Source organism: Oryctolagus cuniculus, chromosome 8 (assembly GCF_964237555.1).
Source record: "Oryctolagus cuniculus chromosome 8, mOryCun1.1, whole genome shotgun sequence".
In the NCBI taxonomy this organism is placed as follows: Eukaryota; Metazoa; Chordata; class Mammalia; order Lagomorpha; family Leporidae; genus Oryctolagus; species Oryctolagus cuniculus.
The window spans coordinates 102685948-102709682 of NC_091439.1; the positions used below are offsets into that span (position 1 = coordinate 102685948).

The following is a 23735-nucleotide window of genomic DNA, read 5'->3' on the forward strand; positions in this document are numbered from 1 at the left end:
TACAAATCACGAAGTTTGTGATACAGTAGGCAAGCTATTTCCTTGCAAACTTTAAATAACAGGGATCAGAGTATTTGTACAGGTGAAAAGTAAAGATTAACGTCCATTTTATTGCAAAGAGGAAGTAATAAAGTTAATTAGTAAATAGAAAACATTCCTCTCACAGCCTAACCAGGAAAGAAGCAGCTACCAACACTTTGGAATTTCTACTAGTCTACAAACATGAAAATTTAGACATTTAATAACATTTTTTCAGACTGTTTAAGGACATATTTGCTGATTACAAAATTCAATTTACTGTTGGGATCAAGTGAATGTATTTTATGAGCTCGCAGAAGCTTCACAGAGCCCACGGGCACCAAAGTGCTTCCATAGCTATTTCACGAAGTTGCTGTTTCACGTTCTTGCCTCCACCTTCCTCACGTTGCTGCCATGCCTAAGTCAAATGTAAGGTATATTTAAAGTATTACTGTGGAATGCTTAGTAATTATTTATGTGGAGAGTTACAACTTCAAGTGTCAAAAAATGAACTCATGGAATCTTAATGCCTTGGCCAACAAGGACCTGGGAAGTTCACATATATTATTATTTCATCTCAATTTTTGTTAGAGAAGGACATTGACATCAACATGCTTAGATTTGCTCAAAGCAAGATTAGAGTTTGAGTTCTTTTTTTTTTTTTTTCACTGTTTGACTTGACATGTATTGGAGTTCTACACTTTTTTTTTCTTTAATACAAAATAGATGCACGTGCTACTTTGAAAAACTAAACATTCTTTACTTAATGGGTGATGATTAGTGAAGAGTTGATCTTTAGACAACCCAGAAACTATTTATGCTCTCCCTCTGATCTCAACAATAATGTAGAACGTTGGACACTGAGATTTTTGATGTTATTCTTTAAAGGAAGTAAACTAGTCAGTGAATTTGTGTCTGTGTAGGAGGAAAAAGCAGAAGACATTGCCTAAAATTAATGATATGGACACTGTATAAATGGTACTAATTCCCTTTCATGCTTATTTCCATAACCATGAAAAGTTCTGTCACACCAAGTTAATAAAATCTAGAAACCTAAATCTTAAAAACTCTTGCACTATGTAAACATTTTGGATTATAATGAGAATTTTTAAGAAGTAGACTTTAAGCTACATTTTGATTTAGGATTGTGAAATTTTTCACAGCAAGTCAAAGGTGTCTCCATTACCCACTTAATACATTTTCCTGATTATTTTTATCATAATAATTATTCTCATGCCAGTTCTTTTTGCCACTGTAATTATTTTAGCATGCTAATTTATCATTCCACTTCAGCATGTGTAATTTGAATAGAGTGGAATTCCAACCTATTTCCTCTTCACAAAATTTGGATTTAACCACAAATATTATCAATCAGGGACTTAGGCACCAATCCATCAGATTCAGAATCAAGCAACCATGACTTCCAATAGCTATTGTCTTGATGAAGTATTATGTGAACTAGACTTCAAGGATAAATTAAAAAATTCAAGTGTAAATATTATAAAAATACCCTTTCACTAGGAAGTAATCATTTGTTTCATTGGCATAACTTTTACTTCAGCTGGTCCGAAGTGTGCTATGTATGTATATTGTGTCTTCTTGATGGAACTTGACTTCCTAATGAAAAATTAGATAAGTACATATAAAAAAGAGCAGACAAGTACGTCACAGGGTATTTAAAAATGAAATCAACAAAAGGTGTTAGAAAGGAAAAAAATTATTGATTCATCAGTTGCTCCACATGAAAATACTCATAGGAAAAAAAAATCCGAGTTTAGAAATTCAATCCTTGCTACTATATATAAAAACAGTTCTAAATGAACGGATGTTAGTAGAAATATGTGCATAATTAAGTCCTTATCCAGTGTTTTTTCATTATATTCACATAGAATTTGGGGGAATCAATGCTCCCTGTACAGAATTTTGGAATCTAAAGATGCTCCGAGAGTAAATCAGTTACGATGGAGGAGAGTTCAGAAACCTCAGCCTTTCGTTGTAAGAAAGAGCTTGGTACTGACTGATAGTACTGCATGGGCATGTGCACCAGTATAAGTGTTCAAGCCATCTTTCTTCCTCCTGGTCTGTGTAGAGTCGGGGAAGCTACCTGCTTCAGATCTCCATAGACGGAAACACAAATGATAACAGGCAGGGAGGTAGCAAGATCAGAAAACCAGCGGGCTGAATTGAGGTAGTTTCCCCATTGTTCTGTGAAACTGGCTTCTTACTGGTGGAGCTGCTTTCGTAGCGATGACTGATTGGCAAAGCATGCACAAGCACTCATAATCCACATACCACGTGTGTGTCTGACGTTACCTTAACCAAGTCGACAAAGGGGTCTTTCCTAATCAAGTGCACTCTATGTATCAGGTGAGTTACACACCTTTCAGGTACTCATATTGTCGTAGTTTGGTATGAGAAAGCTTAGTTACTATTAAATATTGAGGTTCTCCTCCAACTTCAGAGAAAAATCTGGAGACTTAAACAATATTCCTGTCAATTGACTAAAAAGATATGATACAAAAACATTCTGACGTGATATGCAGATCATGATGTACTCTGACCCAGCACAATTCTTTTGTCCCAGATTCCTTGATTATCAAAAGTATAGATTACTGGCCATCTGTATATTACCTTTCCTCTTCATTTAGATTTAAAAAAAGAAAATCCCAAGATATAACATAGAAGAGAACAGAAGTCTAATTTGGCAAATTTGTTTTAGCTTTTGCCCTAAGAAGGGCCCCATGCCTGCACACTATTGGCAAGAGATCTGCAATAACTGGAGATTTAGAAAGCCTTTTTGGAAGGACTCTGCCCCCTCCCACGTCCTCTATCTACTGAACAAGACAAAGGTCACCATCCTATCTTTATAAAAAGCATATTTGCGTGGCCACGGTTCTTGCAGCCTTTAGTGAACTGACTGAAATTAAATTGCTTTCTCCATCAAAATGGAGCTTACAATGGAGGGGAAAATAGAACCTCCCTTCTAGAATTTGACATTTAAATATCTGGTTGAAATCTGGCTTTTCAAATAAACATGATTGTAGCTGGTTTTTAAGTAAGCACAAAGTAACTTCTCTGTCAACCTGCTAGAAAGTAAGTTATGCATCTTATGTCAGCCAACATAAATATGCCCATCCCATTTTTCTTTACTTCATCTGCAAAAATGGAATAATTTTGTGCTTAGGTTATTCATTTAGTCAGATCGATTTCTTTTGCATGGCTCATTTGGACCACAGAGGATTAGCAAAGTTTATATATTGAAAACAGAAAGCAAGAAAAGTGAGAAAAATGAGAATAATAATTAAACATATAGTACATACATCAATACAGTATCTTCTAAATCTCAATCAGTTGTTTATTGGTTGGCAAACAAGATTCACTTTTACAACAAATATTAGTAATGAGGTCATCCAACTTTGAGACCATACAAAATGGATCATAAATTTAAAAAAAAAATTATATGTGCTGCTAATTTACCTCTTGTATTCCTACATTACTCTATCTCCTGTCAAATAAATAAAAATTCCTGTTAATAAACAGAAGACTTTAAAAAAAAAAACACTTCAAGATAGTTTGACCTTTCAATTCTTACTGTGAGGGAAAGAATTTCCTCTAAAAATTGGTAGTGCAGGTGCCCATCTCGGGAGGACTAGACGGAGCACTCGGCACTACACCGTCTATGAGATATCCTTTTGCTTGTCGTTTCGTTATTTCCACGTGACGTGCAGAAGCCCCGCTAGTTCTACAGTCACCTCCTGACTTCTAGAATCATAGCTACTGTCTTGGTGACCAACTCCTTGCCAAATACGCTTTGCATGACAACAGACGTGCCCTGTAAACACAAAACTTCTTCCTGCTCTAATTTGCAAAAATTAAAAAAAAATGCTGTTGGAAATATTCTGGCTGAATAAAGGTATCTAGTGAGGGAAGGAAGTCTAATTTTATTTATTTTATTTTTTTGTAAAAAATAATTTGTTTGCATTACTAGAAAATGATTCTTATAAAGTGATAGTTTCATTTATTTATTTAGTTTTTGCCAGGTGAAATTTCAAAGAAAAAAGGCAAAAAAAAAAAAAAAAAAAGGAAAAGGAAATGACGAAAGAATAGAAAAGGAGGGAAGGAAACGTTACTCTCTTACTGGTAGACAAACTTGCAAGACCAGCACGAAAGAAAAAGAAAAATTTCTTTTTTTTCTCCGCTACATTAAGAGGACTGAAAGTCTGGAGGAACAGAAAGCGGACTATATGTGCGATGCTAGTATCTGTACATGACATAGAAATTGCTCAATTTTTTCTGCCATTAGTTGTATCATCAGTTAATACAGCAAATCATAAAATATGCATTTAGCATAGAATTCTAGAGTTCCCCTCCACCTCATCACGAATTCTCCGGTGTTATGTTGGTCTCCACAGCTCCTCCCGCTGTGGCGCATTGCCCGCTGCCAGGGACCCCAGACGCGCGCCCAGCGAACGCAGTGTTTGTGCAGCACACTCCCGTCTAGATGCGGCTCTGCTGCTAACTCCGCACCTCCGCTCTGGCCTCTGCAAAACCAGGTCCCGGCCAGGACAGCCACAGCGCGTCAGGGGGGCGAACCACACACACCAGCAGGCCGCCACCAGGCCACCCGGGCGCCCCCACGTCTCCACATCTCGTTCATTAACATAATGAAGTCTCCCCCGGCGAGGGGACGGGGCGCGAAGCGAGGGCACGATGTCAGCAGCAGTCACTCTTCCTCCCCTGGGCTGACCTAAAATCCCCAGCTTTTAAAAAAAAAAGAAATAAAAAGAAATAAAAAGATCAAGAAGAGAGAGAAGTCTGAGAGGGTCTGCGAGGGTCTCTCGACCGCAACACACGCACGGGGCTGGGAGGACACACACGAGGACCACTGCGGCTACCAAGTGGGACCGGTCCACGCGGCGGGGTGGCGCCCCCTAGAGGCTGGTGACCAGGTGCGCGGGGGGCCCCTTGGCGCCGCCGTCCGGGGAGCTGCCCTCCCGCGCGGGGGGCACGATGAAGCCGTCGCTGCTGCCGCGCCCCAGCTGGTAGTAGGTGTGCAGCTGGTGCACGTGGCTGCGGGAGCCCAGGTTCGGCATGCTCTTGTAGTACACGTCGTCGGCGTCGCCGCCGCCGGCCCGCGCGGCGGGCGGCTCGGGCTGCGTGCCCGCGGCCACGCCGTCGGCCGCCAGCGCCGGCATGCTGGTGTAGACCGAGTCCCTGCGCGGCGGCGACGCCGGCGGCTCCTCCGCGTGCTCGCCAGTCAGCAGCGGGAAGAAGCTGTCGCTCTGGTCCTGCGGGAGGCGCCGCCGGCCGTAGTGGTGGTGCGGCGCGTGGCTGTCGGCCGCCGCGTACACCCTGGGGGGCAGCAGGGGGGCGTCGGACTCCTCGTGGATGAGCTCCAGGCCCAGGCTGTCGTCGTGGGTGTAGGACGCGGCGTCGTCCTCGCCGCCGCCGCCGCCGCCGCCGCCGCCGAGGTTGTTCACCAGCTTGTTCATCAGGTTCCGGTTCTGGTCGCTGGAGCGCTCGTGGCTGTTCAGGTAGGAAGGGATGTAGCTGGAGGTGAGTTCCTTCAGGATCTTTTTCTCGAGGGCGGTCTCGTTGGGGTGGTAGCCGCGGTCTAGGATTTGCACGCAGTTGCTCAGGTACTCGCCGCCGGCGATGCTGTAGCTGTTGCCATGGTTACCATTCAGTGGTAGAGTATCCATGACACTTGTATCCCTGGCATTGTTCAGAAGCCCCTCTGAAAGAGACGACAAGACGCTGTGACTCGGCGATCCGGACGCCGCCCCACCCCACACACACACACACACACACACACCCCACACACGAGCAAGCCCAGCCACTACCAACCCTGCAAGCTGCCAGCCCGGGGGAGCAGCAGACACTGCTGGATTTACGTTGTCTATAACAGGGCTATAATCGGACAGCGAGAATCGTGTCAGTGGGAAACAAGTACTTCTTTAAAGGAATAAAACTGCAAACTCTACATTTTCAGTTTCCACACAAACATCGCCTGACGTTATCTGAAGAATAATTGATGAGAATTTGGGCGAAAAAAATGCAAAATTCTGATGTGGTCACCAACAGCTTTCAATTTATAGACATCAAAGTCAATTAATTCATTCCCTTTAATTTGCTATGTTGTCTTATCATTGAAATAACTATAATATTAACATAATTCCTGTGTGGTACTTTCAATGTGATGGTCAAAAGTAAATTAAAAATAATCTCTGTACACGAAACCACGAAAGGATTATGTTAAAATAATAGTCAAATAAATAAACAATTTACATATGGGAACTTTCAAGAGTATTTGGATTTCTTTGTAATTTTTTTCCTGTGATGGGCACTTTGATTATTATCATATATTATCTTGTGATTATTTAGGGTCATTAGGTAATAGTAAAGAGACTGTAGCCCCGATTTCTAAAAACTTAGTGTCAGTGTGAAAGTCACCATTCTATAATGTGCGATGACTTTGTGTGAAAACTAAACTTTGCTTTTAAAAGAAGACAAACATTTTATTTTGATAACAAACAGCTACACTGAAATAAATTTGACCTTATATTTCTTCAAGGATTTTGCATTCCCTTGAATAAAGAGCAATTCAAGAATCTATTATAATTTCATAAATCACTTCAAATGCAACCACAAAAGGAAAAAAACACACACATTTAATCAATACCAGTAAATAAGGAAAGTTTTCTCTTTTTTTGTTTTTACACAAAAATTAATTGGAGAATTGCATTAAGCTTCTCAATACAACTTGTGAAAATATAGCATGCACTCTATATCTGTGATGCAGTCATATTTATCAAAACTGAACCCATTCAAGGGTGGTTTGAATGAAGTGTTTCAAGTCAATTTGTATGTGGACTTCTGATGCAAACTCTATTCAAGTAACCCAGTTTTCAAAAACAGCAATGGAAAAATGCATTAATAAGCAGCCATCACAGACATAGGGTGAAGCAGTTTATTTTCATGTTAAAAGATATCTTATACACAAAATCCACAATGTTAAGAAAAAATAAAAGGACTGCCTTTTAAAGGCTTGATGTGATGGGTGAATATTGTTGCAGAAGCTGCTATGGTAGCTGATGGTTGTGGCTGGGTGGCTGATGCATTGAAACACATGTTATTTCTGTTGCCAATGCATTAGGTATGGGCTGAAAACAGCCACAGGAAAATAAAGTGGGTATGTGGCATGGGACACATTTTAATGACAGCATGTATCAATAAAAAGGAAAACTTTATGAATTACTTAGCAAAAATAAATGCTTAATTTAAAAACAATTTAACTCACACAAACATTACATGAGACTTGACAACTATGTTGATTATGTAACAGAATAAAAGAATCAGACAACAGAAGCGTCTAATCTCTATTAACATATATTCATATAAGTTGATTCATAGGCTCTTTAGTTTTTAAATTGTGAGATGAACTGTTTTTAATAACTACATCATCTATATGTGATGCAATAAAAGTGAACTAAAAAAAATTACATTTGATATGCAATGTTTAGCTTTACTCCCATACTTGTCTCTCTGTAGGGCTCTAAACGACAGCATGAAGAAAAGGAAAGAAAAAACAACAAGTAAGCTTACAGCGACAGTAGAAGAAACATGAGTAAAAAGCAAATTGATGATATGCAGAAAAAAGAGTCAAAGGAAATAATTTCCACTGCCCCCAAATTCATGAGTCTGTGTTACATGGTTTATCATACTTAAAAATACTGAAATGTTAGTCAAAAACCAAGAAATCCCCCTTAACACATGCTATTAGAATGAGTCTTTGATAAGCATTTCTACAGTTGGTAAAATTTCAAACAAATATGCAATTATATTAAGATTATCACACAAAACAAGACAGCAAAAATTTGAGGACAACCCGTGAATATTTCCACCACAATATTTCAATATTATATATCGATTTGCTTCTAAAGAATGTCATTTAATTTTAAAGTTATTTCAGTAAAATTGTACAAGAAATCTTTAGCTTGTATACAGAGAGAAAACCAGAGCTGAAGGTTTTCATAACAGTGTTCCTTTTGTCCCTTATGTACCTTCTCTTTCCCTACACAAACATTTTTTCTCTCCCAATTGCACCTATACAACTGTTTCTTATCATTCATAAATGAAAGCTGATCAATGCTGTCATTTCTGGAGCTCATATTCAAAAGTTGTGTAACCATGGAGGGAAAAAATGGTTAAATCCATTCACTATTCTTTATCAAGAGAATGTGAGCACAGGAAAAGACCACCATCAATATCGGGTTTGCTCCTGGATCATTGCACAAGTTTACGCAATCAGACCTTTTGAGAGTTGATCCTTTAAAACAATCCTAGCAAATGTTTTTCTCTTAGAAAAAAATATTTTAATCAGATCAGAAGAATTTCTCTTGCTGATTTTGTTTACAGGAAGATTAAAATATAAGAAAATTAAAAAAAAAAAAAAACAGTGAATTCATGGAGCCAGATTGCTGTAAGAGGTTGCAATTTGTTGTAAGCTAACCACAGTTTTAGAAAGACAGTTTAGGTTCTTCATAGCGTGATTTGTTCTCAGTGAAAAGACAACAGTGTTTCGAAATGCAGAGGCACTCTTTAAGTTTCAGAGCAGCTTTCCTAAACAGCCAAGCCAGTATGTCCACAGATGCACATGCTTGGAGGCTCATCATGGCTTATTCCTTAAGTGAGAGAATTTTAGAACTGGAAAGCATATGAGAGTCCATCGGACTTCAGTTCTGCTTTTCAGAGATGAGAAAACCACAGCCAAGAAAGGCGGAGCCTCCTCTAAGGCCGCTCTGCAAACAGAGCAGAGCTGGGGTCCGAAAGGGAACGGTCCAGTCTCGCTCCACCCCCGTTCACTGCCATTTTCTCTGCACTTCTGCCTTAGGCTTTGAAAGCCATGGTGGAGTATTAATTTGCATGCTTTATAACAGGACCTTGTATTCTTACCAACCATAATGTATTCATCACTGTAACCTGCCCTATCATGGATGTCCTTCTTTAAAGTTTTAGCATGGAATTAAATTACTTTATAATGTAAATTGTTTTAGGAAAATCATGACTTCCTCGTCTATATTATGTTTTGTTGACAGGTTTTTCTATAATGTGATTTATCTTTACAAAAATTCAATTGCTAATACTGTCAAGAAGACAGTGGTCCAGAAATGCTAATGCATGGAGTTTCAAATATGTCCACAGGTGGACTCTGAATTTGATATAATGCAAGTATATTATTCATCTTTATTTACAACTCTGTATGCTTTAGTAACACTATAAACACATCTTTCTGGATTTTAAATAAGACAAGAATGGATTCCTTAAATCTGAAAGTTGGTGGGACTGCATCAGAGGATCAAAGAACAGAGCTAAGTGGAATTCAACATAAACCACTCCAGTACATACCGAGCCACCTATATTTCATGTAAGATTTCACCTTGCCAGTAAGAATGTAAGTGCGTTCATCTGAAAGCATAAGATTAGTAGCAATATGACAATCACCAAAATTTATTTTTGGTCAGTGGTAAAAAGAATTAGTTTAAGTACTATGATAATTTCTTAATAGCATAGAAATATTAAAACATAAAATAGCTGAACAATCCCACCACTGATTCTGAAAGCATTAATAAAATTATTTACTTTTGTTTTTAAGAAATGTTAGAATTTATTGAATTTAGTGGAATAAAAGACAAATACAGTCAGGAGTTTCCTCTGTGCATTTACTGGTAATCCTTTTTTTTTTTTTTTTTTTTTTTTTTGACAGAGTGGACAGTGAGAGAGAGAGAGAGAGAGAAAGGTCTTCCTTTGCCATTGGTTCACCCTCCAATGGCCACCACGGCCGGCACGCTGCAGCCGGCGCATCGCGCTGATCCGATGGCAGGAGCCAGGTGCTTCTCCTGGTCTCCCATGGGGTGCAGGCCATCCTCCACTGCACTCCCGGGCCATAGCAGAGAGCTGGCCTGGAAGAGGGGCAACCGGGACAGAATCTGGCGCCCCGACCGGGACTAGAACCTGGTGTGCTGGCGCCAAAAGGCGGAGGATTAGCTTAGTGAGCCGTGGCACCGGCCAATTTATTGGTAATCTTAACAGTACTAACCAGTAATGGATTCTAAGGCAATAAAACTTTGTGTAGGTGTAATATTGTTTTAAATTCTTCATGTGAGATTTCAATTTGGTAGCTCTTGGAGAAGTAGTCCATGCTTTGAAAAATTTCCTACTTTAGGATATCAGTAAAAATGAAATAAGAAGGCAAGGCCAATACTGAATTAGGGAAACCACACTGATTAGTAATAGTTTTACTTCTGCATTTTATGAGACATTATCAATTATACCTGCATAACCAAAAAAGGTAAACAAAATGTGATCCAAATTTATGACTTTTTTTTAAATAATTACCAAAGATTCTTGAGTATAATAGAAATAATGTAGAATATATTTAACTTGCAGGCATGATACAAGTCTTCATTTAACATCATTCAAACTTTACTAATATATCAGTACATTTAAAAATGTTTATAATGATGCAATTACCTGTCACTTAAGGACAATAAAGAAAGAACAAAACAAGTATTTATAAGGCCTACTAAATTGTTCTGCCAAACCTCATCTGGTGCATTGTGTAACGTACAATTCATTGAGTGCTATAATGAAATAGGGACACTGACAAATGAGGGACAATTTAGAAGGGGTCGCTGTGAAGAAAGACCAGAAAGTGCCCCATATTAGTGAGTCTGTTTTATTAAGGAAATGAAAGACTCAAGGAAGGCAGGGGAGCTACTTTCGTGCATCTAAGGGTCTGCCACGGAAAACAGGAGAATGCTCTGGGCCTTCCTTTGCTTTATAGGGCATCATGGCCAGAGGAAAATTTCGGCTAAGGAGAAGGCAAAGGGAATCTCTTTCTCCCCCCTCTCTCTCTCCTTCTCTATCTCTATCTCTTTCTCTCTCTAACAAATAGAGCATTTAGGCAATAGAATATGAGGGGAACTTAAGAAAGTTCATGGAAATATGTCATAAAAAGTATGACTTTCAATTTTTTTTACACCACAATAAACTTATCTTTTAATACAATTTTTCCACCAACTTTGAAGTAGACAGGGCCCCACTCAAGGAAATTCTTCAGCACAAGTTATAGACAGCAGTGACATAAAGAGGGCTTGATGAGCTCTGTCCTTCCTTGGGATTCTAAATCTGTGATTCTGAGACATGTAGGAACTTGATGAAATTAAGTTTGCTGAGTTTTATCATGGTGACAAACATCTTTTGCCATCTTACGTGTTAAAGTGATCATATTAAGTGTGCAGTTGATCATATAGATAGGATTAAGTGTCAAAGGGATCACATAAATAAGACCAAGTGTCTGGTAATAACAATAGATAGAATTAAAAAGGAGAGAGTGATCCAGCGTGGGAAGCAGTCCACACAGCAGACTCAGAATGACAAATGTCCTAAACAGCACTCTGACCTCAGAATCAGCCCTTAAGGCATTCCGATCTGGCTGAAAAGCCCATGAGAGCATTTCAGGCATGGAAAGCCTAGATGCTGTGGCAGAAAATATTTTACTTGGGGGATCTCTGTGAGACCCCAGTGGAAAGAAGGGGTCATCAAAGAAGGATGTACCTTTCTCCAAATGGAGGAGAGAACATCCACTTTGCTTATGGCCCTGAGTAAACACTGACAGAATCTGTGGACTCAAAAGGGCTCCATAGCCTTGGCAGCTCATGTCAAGAGCCTTGGTTGATCACTGATGTCATTAAATGAATGTTAATTGTTAAATCAACAACAGGAGTCACTGTGGACTTATTCCCCATGTAGGACCTCTGTCCTTAATGAGTTATACTATTATAACTGACTATACAACTTGTTTTCAAACAGTACTTTTGCCTTCGTATGTAGTTGGGGGGGGGGTGGTTGCAAACTGTTGAAATCTTAGTATAGAGTTGGTCTTCTGTATATAAAGTTAATTAAAAAGGAATCTTAATTAAGAATGGGATGAGAAAGGGAGTAGGAGGTGGGACAGGAGTGCGGGTGGGAGGGCGGGTATGGGGGAAAGAACCACTATATTCCTAAAGCTGTTCCTATGAAAATTATATTCATTAAATAAAAGCTTTCTGAAGAAAAATTAAAAATACTCCTCACATCACTTCTTTTTATCAATGACTCTAAAAATCTGGAAGTAGTTTTAAATCATCCTTTATATCTGGTCAGATTCCATGTCAGGGATCCCAGGCAGTCTGAGCCTTAGTAGCCATGTGGGCAAACAGGCTTTTCTGCAGTGGCTCATTCACTCAATTTTTATGCATTCATGCCACTAATCTTTTACCTCTGTCAGAAAAATAAAACTAAAGATCCTCACAGAAAATACTGCACACTTTTTGTCAAAATTATCTGGGAAAATTAAATTTAAATATCACATTCAACGTGAAGAAGAACCTTGGAAGTCTATGATAGGGAATTTTTCCCTCAAATATAATTTTAAGTATGTAGATCACTGAGAAGGATTTTTCTTTCATGAAACTTTTTTGTGAATTTGTTTTTCCTGTGGTCACTTTATATATAAAATGTTTTTTATATTTCTCATGCATCTAACAAAGCTTTATCCTTACAGATGGCAAAAAGCATTCCAAGAGCTTATACTATAAGAGATCTATGCTGACTTGTTTGAGAAACAATTAAGCTTCTGTATGATTTTCAAGCTGGAGGATATACAGAGGAACCATATTCAAAAGCCTTGTTTTTAACATGTAGGTGCAGTGGATAAAGCAATTCTGTGGCCTGTCTGCGCCAGCCCCTGGATGGTAGAGCTAAGGGAGAACCAGGAGCTGCTACTGTCCAGTTCAGTGCGCCTTCCACCACCGCTGGGTTTCAACTGTCACTTTCCCGAGAGTTGATCTAAATGCTTTCATCAGTGCTTATGGTTTGTGTCCAGACTGTAGATCATGGTAAAACAATAAGATTTATGTTCTTGACCTTAGAACAATAAGACTACTGAATCAAGTCTTCCTTATCTCACTTACCTTAGGCAAAGATCTCACTTCTCAAAATAAATACACAGGCATTTAATACAGAAATAAATGAACAACAAGAAAAATACTGACAAACCACAGTACATTTTATAACATTACAGAGAAACAAACACATAGTGATGAGTCAAACATTTGTTTACCTGAAGGAACCCATTGCTTACTAAGGAAAACCTAAGGAAAATGGAAAATAAAAGTGCCAAGAGGGGTGGAATGTGAAAGGAATCTGTGTGTCTGCTTCCAAAACAAAGAAAAGGCAGGACAAAGAAAAGCAGAATGTGCCCAGAAAAGCTACATAAGATGGGACTCTCACTTGAAACAATTAAGATAAACTCCAGCACACCTTGTGCGTTGTACATGCTGACAGAAGGGTTGTTACAGACCGCCGGTTCCCCAAGCAATGTATTATAGGGATTGTTAGTACCATGCGGACGAAGCAGAGCATTGCTTATAAGATGATTAGCCATGGCTCCTGGAGCAGCCCCAGAGAAAGACAGAGAAAAAAAAAAAAAAAAGGTCAATCAGGCCAATGTGTTTGAAAAAAAGAAAGGAAACATTTAGAATGATAACACTTGATACAGTCCTGATTACAGGCAGCAGCTAATTAGACTAAAAAATATGCCACGAGAGCACACGTTTCCAACAATGCACATATCTCAGTCAGTGGGAAAGATGATTTACAATGTTGACTAAGCCACATTTAGGTGTTCTCTTTCCCAAGGTGTATGCAAGAATATATTCCCATGCTTGCTAAAAATAAAAATAAAGAAAACACAAAATCCAGTCATCCATATAAACAAAACATAAAAGCCAAGAAACAGGTTTAAAACAGTCAAAGAAAGGCTAAAAATTAAACAAAACATTCCCTCATTCACAGAAACCACTGGGTTGTTTTCAATGGAGGTAAAAAATAATAAAAGACAACATTTATAATAATATACTCATTTGGAGAGCAGTTGTAGACACAACAGAAAAATTTGACATTTCTTAAATTCTATAAAGAATCATTCAAATTGAAGTAAACTTAAACATAATCACACTTGTTAGTACACCATAATCAGTATACTAATATTGTGATATTATAAGTTGATAAAAATCATATGGATATTATTTTTAAATATTAACTTTATCATATCAGACAATACACACATATTCCATTTTCCATTTTCCAGCTGGTTGTATGGATTTGGGCACAGCAGAATAACAAAGTGAAATTCTTTTTTTATGTATGTGAACAGATGTTCTTAGTTTCTAATGCAACCTCCCACCATCGAAAGTCATACATCTAAGAAGTTAAAGACCAAAGGAAGAGTTTTATTAAATATAATTCAGCTATGTATGAAAACGAAAGACAGAATTACGTGTTTATGTAATATGATTAAGGAAAAATGACTAAGGAACGGGAAATGCAAATTGTATGAGGATAGTCAGGTTGAACACACAGATATATATTAATTTAACACATATTACAGAATGAAAATACAAGCTAGAGGCCAGGAGAAAATAAATCAACAAATATTTTTTATCTAACAAATTAGTGGTGTCTGTAATATAGAAAGAGCTTTCAGAAATCAAGACTAAAAACAAAGAAAATCCAATTAGAAAATGGTCCAAAGGCATACACAGACGTTTTATGAAGAGGATATAAGATCATGAAAAGAACTGCCAATTGCCTCAGGGGAATACAGGTTAAAGCCACAATGAATTATCACTATACACTTAAAATAGACTGCTGGCAGCATTAACTAACAACTAGCAAGGATACCAAGAAACTGGATCACTCATACATTGGCTGTGGGAATATAAACTAGTACAGCCACTATGGAAATTATTTTTTCATCAAACTAAACCTGCTATTACTGTACCACCCAGCAACTGTATTTTTGGGCATTTATTCCAGAGAAATGAAGAGTTATGTACCCACTACAACCTGTACTTGAATGTTCATAGTGGCTGCAATTACAATTGCCCTAAACTGAAAACAATCCAAATTTCCTTCAACAGGTGGATGCCCACGCAGTCCACAGACTATCTGTACTGTGGAACACTGCTCAGCAGTTGAGAGAGCAAACTATAGCTACACATGAAAACCTGAAGAAATCTCTAGAGACATACTGAGAAAAACTAATCCCCAAAGGTCACATAGAATGCATGTCCATTCATCTGTATAACATTCCTGAAATGTCAAAGTTACAGAAATGGAGAACAGGTTAGTGGTTGCCAGAGGAAGTGAATTTGGTCAATGAAACTTCTAATTAAGAAGTTCTAACATTGATTTCATTGTTCATGAATTTCTTCTATGTGGAAGAAGCTGCCCCAATGGTTGAAAATTCCCTTGGAGCACAGTGAGGTATTATCAAACAATGGCAGTTATAGCTCAGCCACGTGGCTTTTGTAGGTTGCTTCCCCAACTATTAGTGCAGTTCAGAGTTAGTTACTGGTCTGGAGCCATAATGAGTGACATGCAGTGACAACTGGGGATCTACTTGCTATTGACACCAAAATCACAAACATTTGTGAAACAAAACGAACACAAAACTAGATTGCTAAACAACATGCACATTGCTCTTTAGCCTTGGAATTAAAGACCTGCTTCCTGTTAAAATAAAAAGAATCACTACTTAAACAGCAGTCCCTTTTTTAGTGTCCATTACCTTCATTTATACCTCATGCACTATTTGAAATGAATGTAATTACTGTTTTTGAAACTAGCTCTAGTTCTACAAATGTAGGGTTACAATTCCAGTCAGGGCTTCAAAAACAGTAACAAAAGAGTAGAAGATGGAATTTGATGATTACTCTTTCTCAAAGAGTGCAAAGATATAGGTAAAGTTCTGTGGATTTGTTAGTGTGATAGTAAGGGATATGTCTGAGTAAAGAAATGCAATCCACATGATTTCCCTTTGATTTACCAAAAGGGAAAAGTCAGTACATTTTCCTGGATACCCAGGTCTTAGAGTGACCTCAAGAGTTTTCTTTTGCTGTCACCATCCCATCCCAAACAAGAACACATTCCAGGAGGTATTAATCACATGGGTCCCGCAGTCCACATTCATATTCTGACACTTAAATTATACTTTTGAATGGTGGCCCTGACACCAAAAAATAAAACGGGATCAAAAACAAAGCCAACGCGGCTGCCTGCAGATGCCTAGGTGTTCTGACTGAAAACTTGGGCAGACCCTGTCTTACTCCATCTTTCATGTGCAAGTTCATGTCTGCCTGTTCTCTTGAGCTGCATGCATTTCACTTGTCTTTGCTAAGTCTACTCTGTTTGCTTCTGGCTGTTTCCCCAGCTGACTTAGGTCACTTTGAATTCTGACACTATCCTCCTGGATTCTGTCTTCTGTCTCTTCCTCTTCCCTGCAACTAACTTCTGGTTTGTAAACTTCCCTCTAACAGCTGTGAAATTACTGAAGACTTCCAAGAGGTTCAGTGTTTACAGACCATCTGTCACTGTTTTTCAGCTGAAAAGTGAAGCTTACTGGTTAGTCAGTTTGAAGACAAGAGTAAGTTAGAGTTTTCCCCCACCCCTTGCTCCGTGGGTGGGAAGGGTAGTGTGACTAGTAGGTATGTGAAAACAATGTTTCATGCTGATTTTCACTGGATTGTAAGCTTCAGGAAAATGAAATACCTGAAGGTTTTTCCATGGCTTTCTACCAATTTTACTGGAATATTTTCTACAGCTCATTTAATTAATGAAAAAAAAAAAACTTAGATGAAATTGATGGCATCTTCAAAATACAAAACTAAAATGAAGTCATTTTATCAATGATAAATAATTGTGTCATTTCATCAATTATGAGTAAATATAGTTTAAGAATGCCAATTGTCTAATTCCTAATGTGATTTTTTTTTATTTCTTTCTCATAGTATAGCATGTACTATACTATTGAAACTGTTAAAGCAGAAACAATAATAAATATTTGGAAGTATAAAATGGTAGTTGAATACCAGCTTGTGGACACTCCTACTAATACCACTAATAACAATGGCAAACGACAGTACAACCTGCCGTGATTCAACATAAATGGCTCAAATTGGGGCTTACAATTAATTGGCTGTGTAAAAACAGCTCTTCCTTAATTATCCAACTGATTAAATTCTAGCTATAGGCTTTTCATACCTGCTTCTTTGCTGCCAAAAACAAGGGTTAGCTCTCTAATAAAACCACAGAAAAATAAGACGGAATTTCAACATACGTGAATCATCAATACAGCTGTCAACAGAGGCTCAGCCATAAAAATCTTTATTTCTGGTGAAAGTGACATACAAAGCAAATAGGATTTTTATATTGCATATTGAAAAACTCAGCTTTGATGGCAATTATTTAGAAAGACCCCAGGGCTCCTGGGAAAAGATTAGTATAGAATCATAAATAGGCATTTTAAGAAGGGTTCTATTCTATTTTATACCTGAAGATTGAGATTGATATAACCATTTCTGAATGAGTGAATTTTGAGTGGAATAATAATGAGGACATTCTTTGCAAATGTATAGTTTTACCATACAATGGTAGTATTTCTTTCCTTCTGACAATAGAATGGGTGTTTTGACATAGGTAGGTCTTGAATGGCAGCCTTGTCTGGGTGAGTTCAGTGTGATATATGCAACTGAGGACTATGAATCTAAGGCAGATCCGTATGCTTTGAAATAGTGAAGTGAAAAAAAAAAAAAAAAAAGAAACAGATCTTAGAAAGGATGACAGCTGGATCTCACTTGAATCCACATTATATTATTCAGGAACATAATTCAAAGGCTTCTTCTTGACAGCAGGCTAACAAAAGTATACTGAAAAGCTGTTAAAATAACAGGAATTGCCACTCTGTCCCTCAGATTTTTTTTTTCTTTATTCTTATTGGATCATACTGGATGGCCAAAGTTGTCAATTAGGGCCTGAGAGATCTAATGAACCAACTGGATACAAGCATTCTTCAATCATCCCTTAGCAATATGCCTGATTTTTCAAGTTCTTGTTATGCATGAATCTTTAGGATAGCACATGTTCTGTTTGTTTTATTGCAATAAAATAGCATCACCCCATGGGTTCTTTCTTCTATAAAATACCTCATCCTCCGTTTGATTCTGTTGGTTTTTCTCCCTTGGTTTGTCATAACATTTTTTAATGAGGCCATTTCCAATATACAGCTTGACTTCTGTATGTAAATCAGAGCTATATACAAGCAGAGTTACTGTTGGGTGATACCAGCATATTTCTTAATTTTGGCCCAAAACAGAGTCTTAATCTTCTCCATATGAACATTGTCTTTTTAATAATATTTTCTACAGAATTAGAATACTCAGTTTGGCACAAGTCCAGGGTCCTTCCCAGGGAGATGGTAACTCTGAAGTTTGGAGAGCCTCAAAGTGCAGGTAAAATGCCTTGGGTGTGGGTGTGTGTGCTAACCTGTGCACACACACACATGCCTGCATTTATTTCTAGGGAAAGACTCCAGTGGCTTTTATTATTTTGTTTTTCAGAGGTCAGATAACTTAGGGGAAAAGAGATGACGTTTCTTTCTTTAGCAAATAAAGTATCATATGAATACGAAAACTGGAAAAAAGTGAATTAAATGTGCCTATAATACATATTAGGTTCATAAGTAACATCTAGTTAAGGACAGTATAACATTATGGAGAAAGATTATGACCCATAACTTAGAACTGAGTGAGATCTTAACACCATCTCATCCTTTGTTCTCAATATATAAAGATACAAGCCTAGATGCATCTACTATTTATTCAAGGTCACACACAGCTCTTATGGTTGTACTTGAACATAGTAACAAAATAATTTTCTAAATTTTAGGATAATTTGATAAATTTTAGGATTCTCACCATAATTTTATTAGGAGCCTTGTGGGAAAGCATTAACTTTTTTCTCTTGTGCTTTTTGGTAATATCAGCTATTTTAGTTTCATATTCATCTTGTAATTCTTATAAAATAAGTAAACAAATGCAAAGAAACTAAGTAGGTAAAAAGATACTTCTAGAACTACGGAGAACTGATTTAAAAAGTGTTGCTTATTAAATATTTTGTTTTCTATTTTTTGTATAACAAAGTTCAACACACACATACAACCTAAAGAGCAAGCAATAAGCAATTCAACTTTATAGGATTACTTTGTAAAATAGAGATAGACATATAAATTAAGCCCAATTTGTTTATTAAAAGAAAAACTAATGAAGTCTATCTGATAAACTTAGAAGTTATATAAATTTCAAAACCACAGAAAACAAAATTTCACATTTTAAAAAGTTTTAATTAATTTTTAATTATTTTCAAACCCACAGAAAACTAAATTTCACATTTTAAAAAGTTTTAATTAATTAATTTAATTAATGAAATGACAAAGTGCCAAAGAGGAAATATTTTGTTGAAAGCCAAGTGCTCTTTCATCATTTTTTTAAAGTCATAAATTGAGGAGCTGACATCTTGATTTATCACACTGTGCACTTTTAATAGCCAACAAGTTTGCTATTAAATTTTAATCAACCTGCCTATTAAATTTCATTCAAATGGTTTGGAGATACTTCAGCTCCTTTTAATTGCTAATTCATTCACTGGGAATCTATTAATATGGATTTCAATGACACATTTAGACCAAAGTACAGATTGGGTTACTGTTAGTTCACCATAAAATGAAATATTTTGAATGCCTGCTCTATAATGTCTGAACTTGAGATCTGGGAACTGGAGACATTACTGTCCCATTGTCCTTATTTTATAGTGATAGGCTTTAAGCATGTCTTCTTGTCCAGATTATAAATATGTAGAAGTTAAGTTGCAGGGTTTTTGTACAATAAATACTTTGAATTTGAATTGCTGGGTCTTACATTGTATACATTTTCAATTTACAACACATTGCAAATGCTGTCAAATGTGTTTGTAGCAGTACAAATTCCCACAAGCAGTATAAATTTCTCAACTTCTTGTTGGGATTTAGTATAGGCAGACTGACATTTTCCCTTATCCAATTATGAGATACTGCTATTGTATTTTGCATTTCCCATTGCGACCAACATACGAGTAATTTTTGCTGTGTTCATTGGCCATAAAGTTTTCTTTTTTGTGAATTTCCTGCCCTTGTGTTTTCCCACCTTTAGACTGAGTTGTTGAATTTTTATTGACTTGTAGACATTTTTATATGACCAAGGCACTAATATTTTATCAACTGAGTATCTTTTGCTTACAACTTTTCCCTGCAGTCTCACCTATTATGAGTACAGTTTCATTTTTGAGACAATAACCTTATGTGTCTTTTCATATAGTCTGTGATCTTTCCGTTTTTAAAAAGTTTTCTGTAATCTAAAATCTAAATTTTGCATTTTTAAAAGTTTTAAGCTGTCATTTTTTTACAGTTTCCCCCATGATATGGAACACAACAATGTCATATGGGAGATGAAGAAGCTAAGCCATTAAATAGGGACATTTTTCACATAAATCCTGAACACAAAGCTACTCAGAGATCCTAGGCTTTCTGACTATTCAGCCAGTACTTGTGGGATTGGCATCCAGAGCTCTAGGTTGATCTTTGCTTCACGACCATGAAAGTGGATGACTTGCAGCAGAAGTGATGAACTTAAAGTCATCAGCCCTTTACCTCTACAGTTCATCTTCTGTGGTCGAAGCATGTACTTCTGTGTTCGATTAACTTAAGACATTTAGAATTCTTTAGTATAGTATTCAGATCAAAGAATACTGAGCTCAAATATAACAAGCCAATTTTGCTTTACCACAAACTAAATAATAATAAACCACAACTCTGTTTAGTAAATCAAATGTATTTATCAAAGATTGTTTATCTTTGCTATTCATTCCGTAGCAATGCATTTTCTCAAAATCAGATTACTTCTTGATAATCTACTAATGATATATAGTCAATTCCACAGCTGTATTTATTTGTAATTCTTACACTGCTGTGCGTTTTTGCCAACTTTAGAAAAATTCAAACAAATAAAAAGTATCACTAACTACAAATATAATTTATGAAATGAAGAAATATGACTTTTGGTATTGCTTAGTGCTTAAACTTGGCATGCTTTTTTATACTGTGCAAATTATGCAAGTTTACACGCTGAAGGTCTTGACTAAAACTGGAACTTTAACACTGAAATATATATGTATATATATTTCAAAAACAGTACTAATTAAAAAAGATATCCATAAAGATATATTTTGATAGTGTTGTTCAGAGAAGGCTTCCTTTATCATGCAATCATATAAGCTCTGATACAGGCTGGTTCAGGAAATGTACTGTTGCTACTTTCCTAAATCAAGATTGACTCTCATCCTTCACTCTGTTTATCCTCTCAAATCTTAATTCTCCAGTGATTTTCCAGAGTTGTATATTACCTTCTATGGTATGTTGGGTGACTTGTTTGTGTCTCAAATCATACACATTTCTTGTAATGTTAAGTATGAGGAAATCTTATGATAGAAATCATGACAGTCGATTACCTAAATGCTAACTTTAAAATGGCATGCAGTATATAAGGCTACAGAAAGTGCAAACCTTTGTAAGTAATTCAACAGGAGCTATTTTAATTGGCTATTACACAATTACTAGAAATGACAATTTAGGTGTCTTTTTTCTCAAGTGGCCCATTTTTGCTAAACATATATCCTCCTTTCACATTTTAACTTTTCATGTAATTGAATTAATACCTATTTACTTCGAAATAACAGATATGAGTTAATGTAACCTATTTGTTAGAAAAAAATAATTTGCAAGAATGAGTACTCTGATATATTACACGTTACATTCCTATCATCACAACTTTTATGTTTTTATTACAGTGGGAACTTTTTTTTTTCCAATGAGAGATATCAGGTTTTACTTGCTTTTAAATTTTAAATTATTAGGCGTTTTCAAGACTTTGTTAAGACCAAAATTAGAACAAAAACTAATAAGAAGTTTAATTTATAACACTTTTCTGCAAATAGCATTTTTGTTTGTTCTAGGCATTACTGTATTGTCCAGACACAGAAGAACAAAGTTTCAAGAATTATAAACTCAGGAGTATAAAGTGCTGGGAAAAGTTATAGCTTTGATTCTTTTACAAAATAGTCATAGGCAGAAGCTATTTACCTGTCTTTTTTTTTTTTTTTTACTTTAAACACCTTTGCCTTGATCAGAATTTTCATCCTTTTCCTAAAATATAAAGAACTAAAAACAAAGAAAAAAGTGTTCTACCAATAAAATGCTTTAAAATTTTCTAGGAAAGAGTAGAATGACCATAATATTTAAACTGTAGTAACAGTTTTTAAAAGTTTTCCTCTTACTACATGAGTAGAATGAATCCACTCTAAAGAACTGTACTTAGAACAAAAGAAAGTAGAAACAAATCAATAATATGAGAAAAAATAAGAAACATGTAAGTAACTGCACTGTTAAGGATATCTGTTTTCCACAGTAGGTGATAAAAGAAATATTTTAAAATACATTTTTTTAAAAAAAAAGCCATTATTGGGGTTTTCAGCAAGTTTCATGAAAAAAATGTCACTGTATGAGAAGTATGAATATTTTTGTTATCATGAGTAGGGTTTTGTGGGACAGAGACTTAGTTTCGAGTCCAGGTTTTGCCCTTACTAGACCTGTGATCCTGGCAAGTTATTTTACATCAAGAAACAAGATTTCCTTGTGGATATAAGGACAATAAGTAAGGAAAAATGAATAGTGTACAGTATGCAAATGCATATACAAAATACCAGAAAAGAATACCAGCAATTCCTAAGTTGGAGTCTTCATATTTAACTCTAAATGGATAATTTTTGGGATCAATTGCATCTTCAGTAACTTATTTGAAATAGCAGGAATATTTCATATCTAAGTGGAAATTTTCTATAGCACTCATCTTTAAAATGTATCCAGGTATCTCATTTGATTTACAAGACAGCTAAGAGAGAATGCCAACTAAATATAAAGCAGCCAGTTAATAAAGCATAAAAATAAGAACTCTACAGAGATAGAGAATCCATTTTGTAAAGGGTTGTATGAAAGGTTTAAGTAAGTCATAAGAGTAAAAAATGCAAACAGTGGTTACCTGAAGGAGTCACATCAAAGAGGCACAGTTCTTGGGCTTTGGCCCAAGAAGGACCTGCTGAGTAAGCATTTAAAGAGGTTTTCTTTTACAGCCGTAGCCAACCTTTGCCCCGATTGACTGACAATCAATATCTAATATATTTCATTTTGCCACTTGAATGGAGAGTTTATTCTAATAATTCTTTGCCCCACCTTGTGTCAGGAATTAGGGTTTTAACAGTACTGTTTCACTCTCTGACTTGGCACATTACTTTCAAAATCTATACCTAGTCTGCACTGATGTTATTAAGCTGACATTCAGAGCACCGATTGCTTTATTTTATTGCACTTTTTCTGATCGTGTCTTTATTAACAACACTTACAAAGAGACTGACATGGAGAGCAATTCTGCCTCATTTATATAAGAATGTAAAGGACAAAAATACTAAAAATAGATATATAAGGGATTGTGTCAAATAAATCTTTACCAACGTCATTGGATATTTATATGAATATTTGCATTCATACCATCTTAATTCTTATAACAAAACAAACAAAAACAAAACAAAACAAAACAAAACAAAACAAAGCTCTACCTTGCTTTATAGGCTACCCTGATTTGTTAGTTACAGAAATAATACAGGCTCATTTTTAACTGTTTGGCAAATTT

General features: G+C 36.5%; 1 protein-coding gene across 20 annotated transcripts in view; it reads right to left on the minus strand.

Annotated features, from left to right (window-relative positions):
- Nucleotides 1–666: 666 nt before the first annotated feature.
- ADGRL3 (adhesion G protein-coupled receptor L3) overlaps nucleotides 667–23735 on the minus strand; it is an 870273-nt gene continuing 847204 nt past the window's right edge. For 7 of the 20 annotated variants that reach the window (XM_051819791.2, XM_051819782.2, XM_051819781.2 and 4 more), the window contains 3 exons: nucleotides 13384–13512; nucleotides 7556–7573; nucleotides 667–5755 (listed from right to left, as the gene is read on the minus strand). In XM_051819791.2, coding sequence (XP_051675751.2) covers nucleotides 4950–5755; nucleotides 7556–7573; nucleotides 13384–13512 — 953 coding nt within the window. In that variant the 3' untranslated portion in view covers nucleotides 667–4949. Of the gene's footprint in view, nucleotides 5756–7521; nucleotides 7574–9385; nucleotides 9487–13383; nucleotides 13513–23735 lie in introns of those variants that run through there. The other 13 variants (XM_051819792.2, XM_051819789.2, XM_051819788.2 and 10 more) reach the window with 6 other exon arrangements.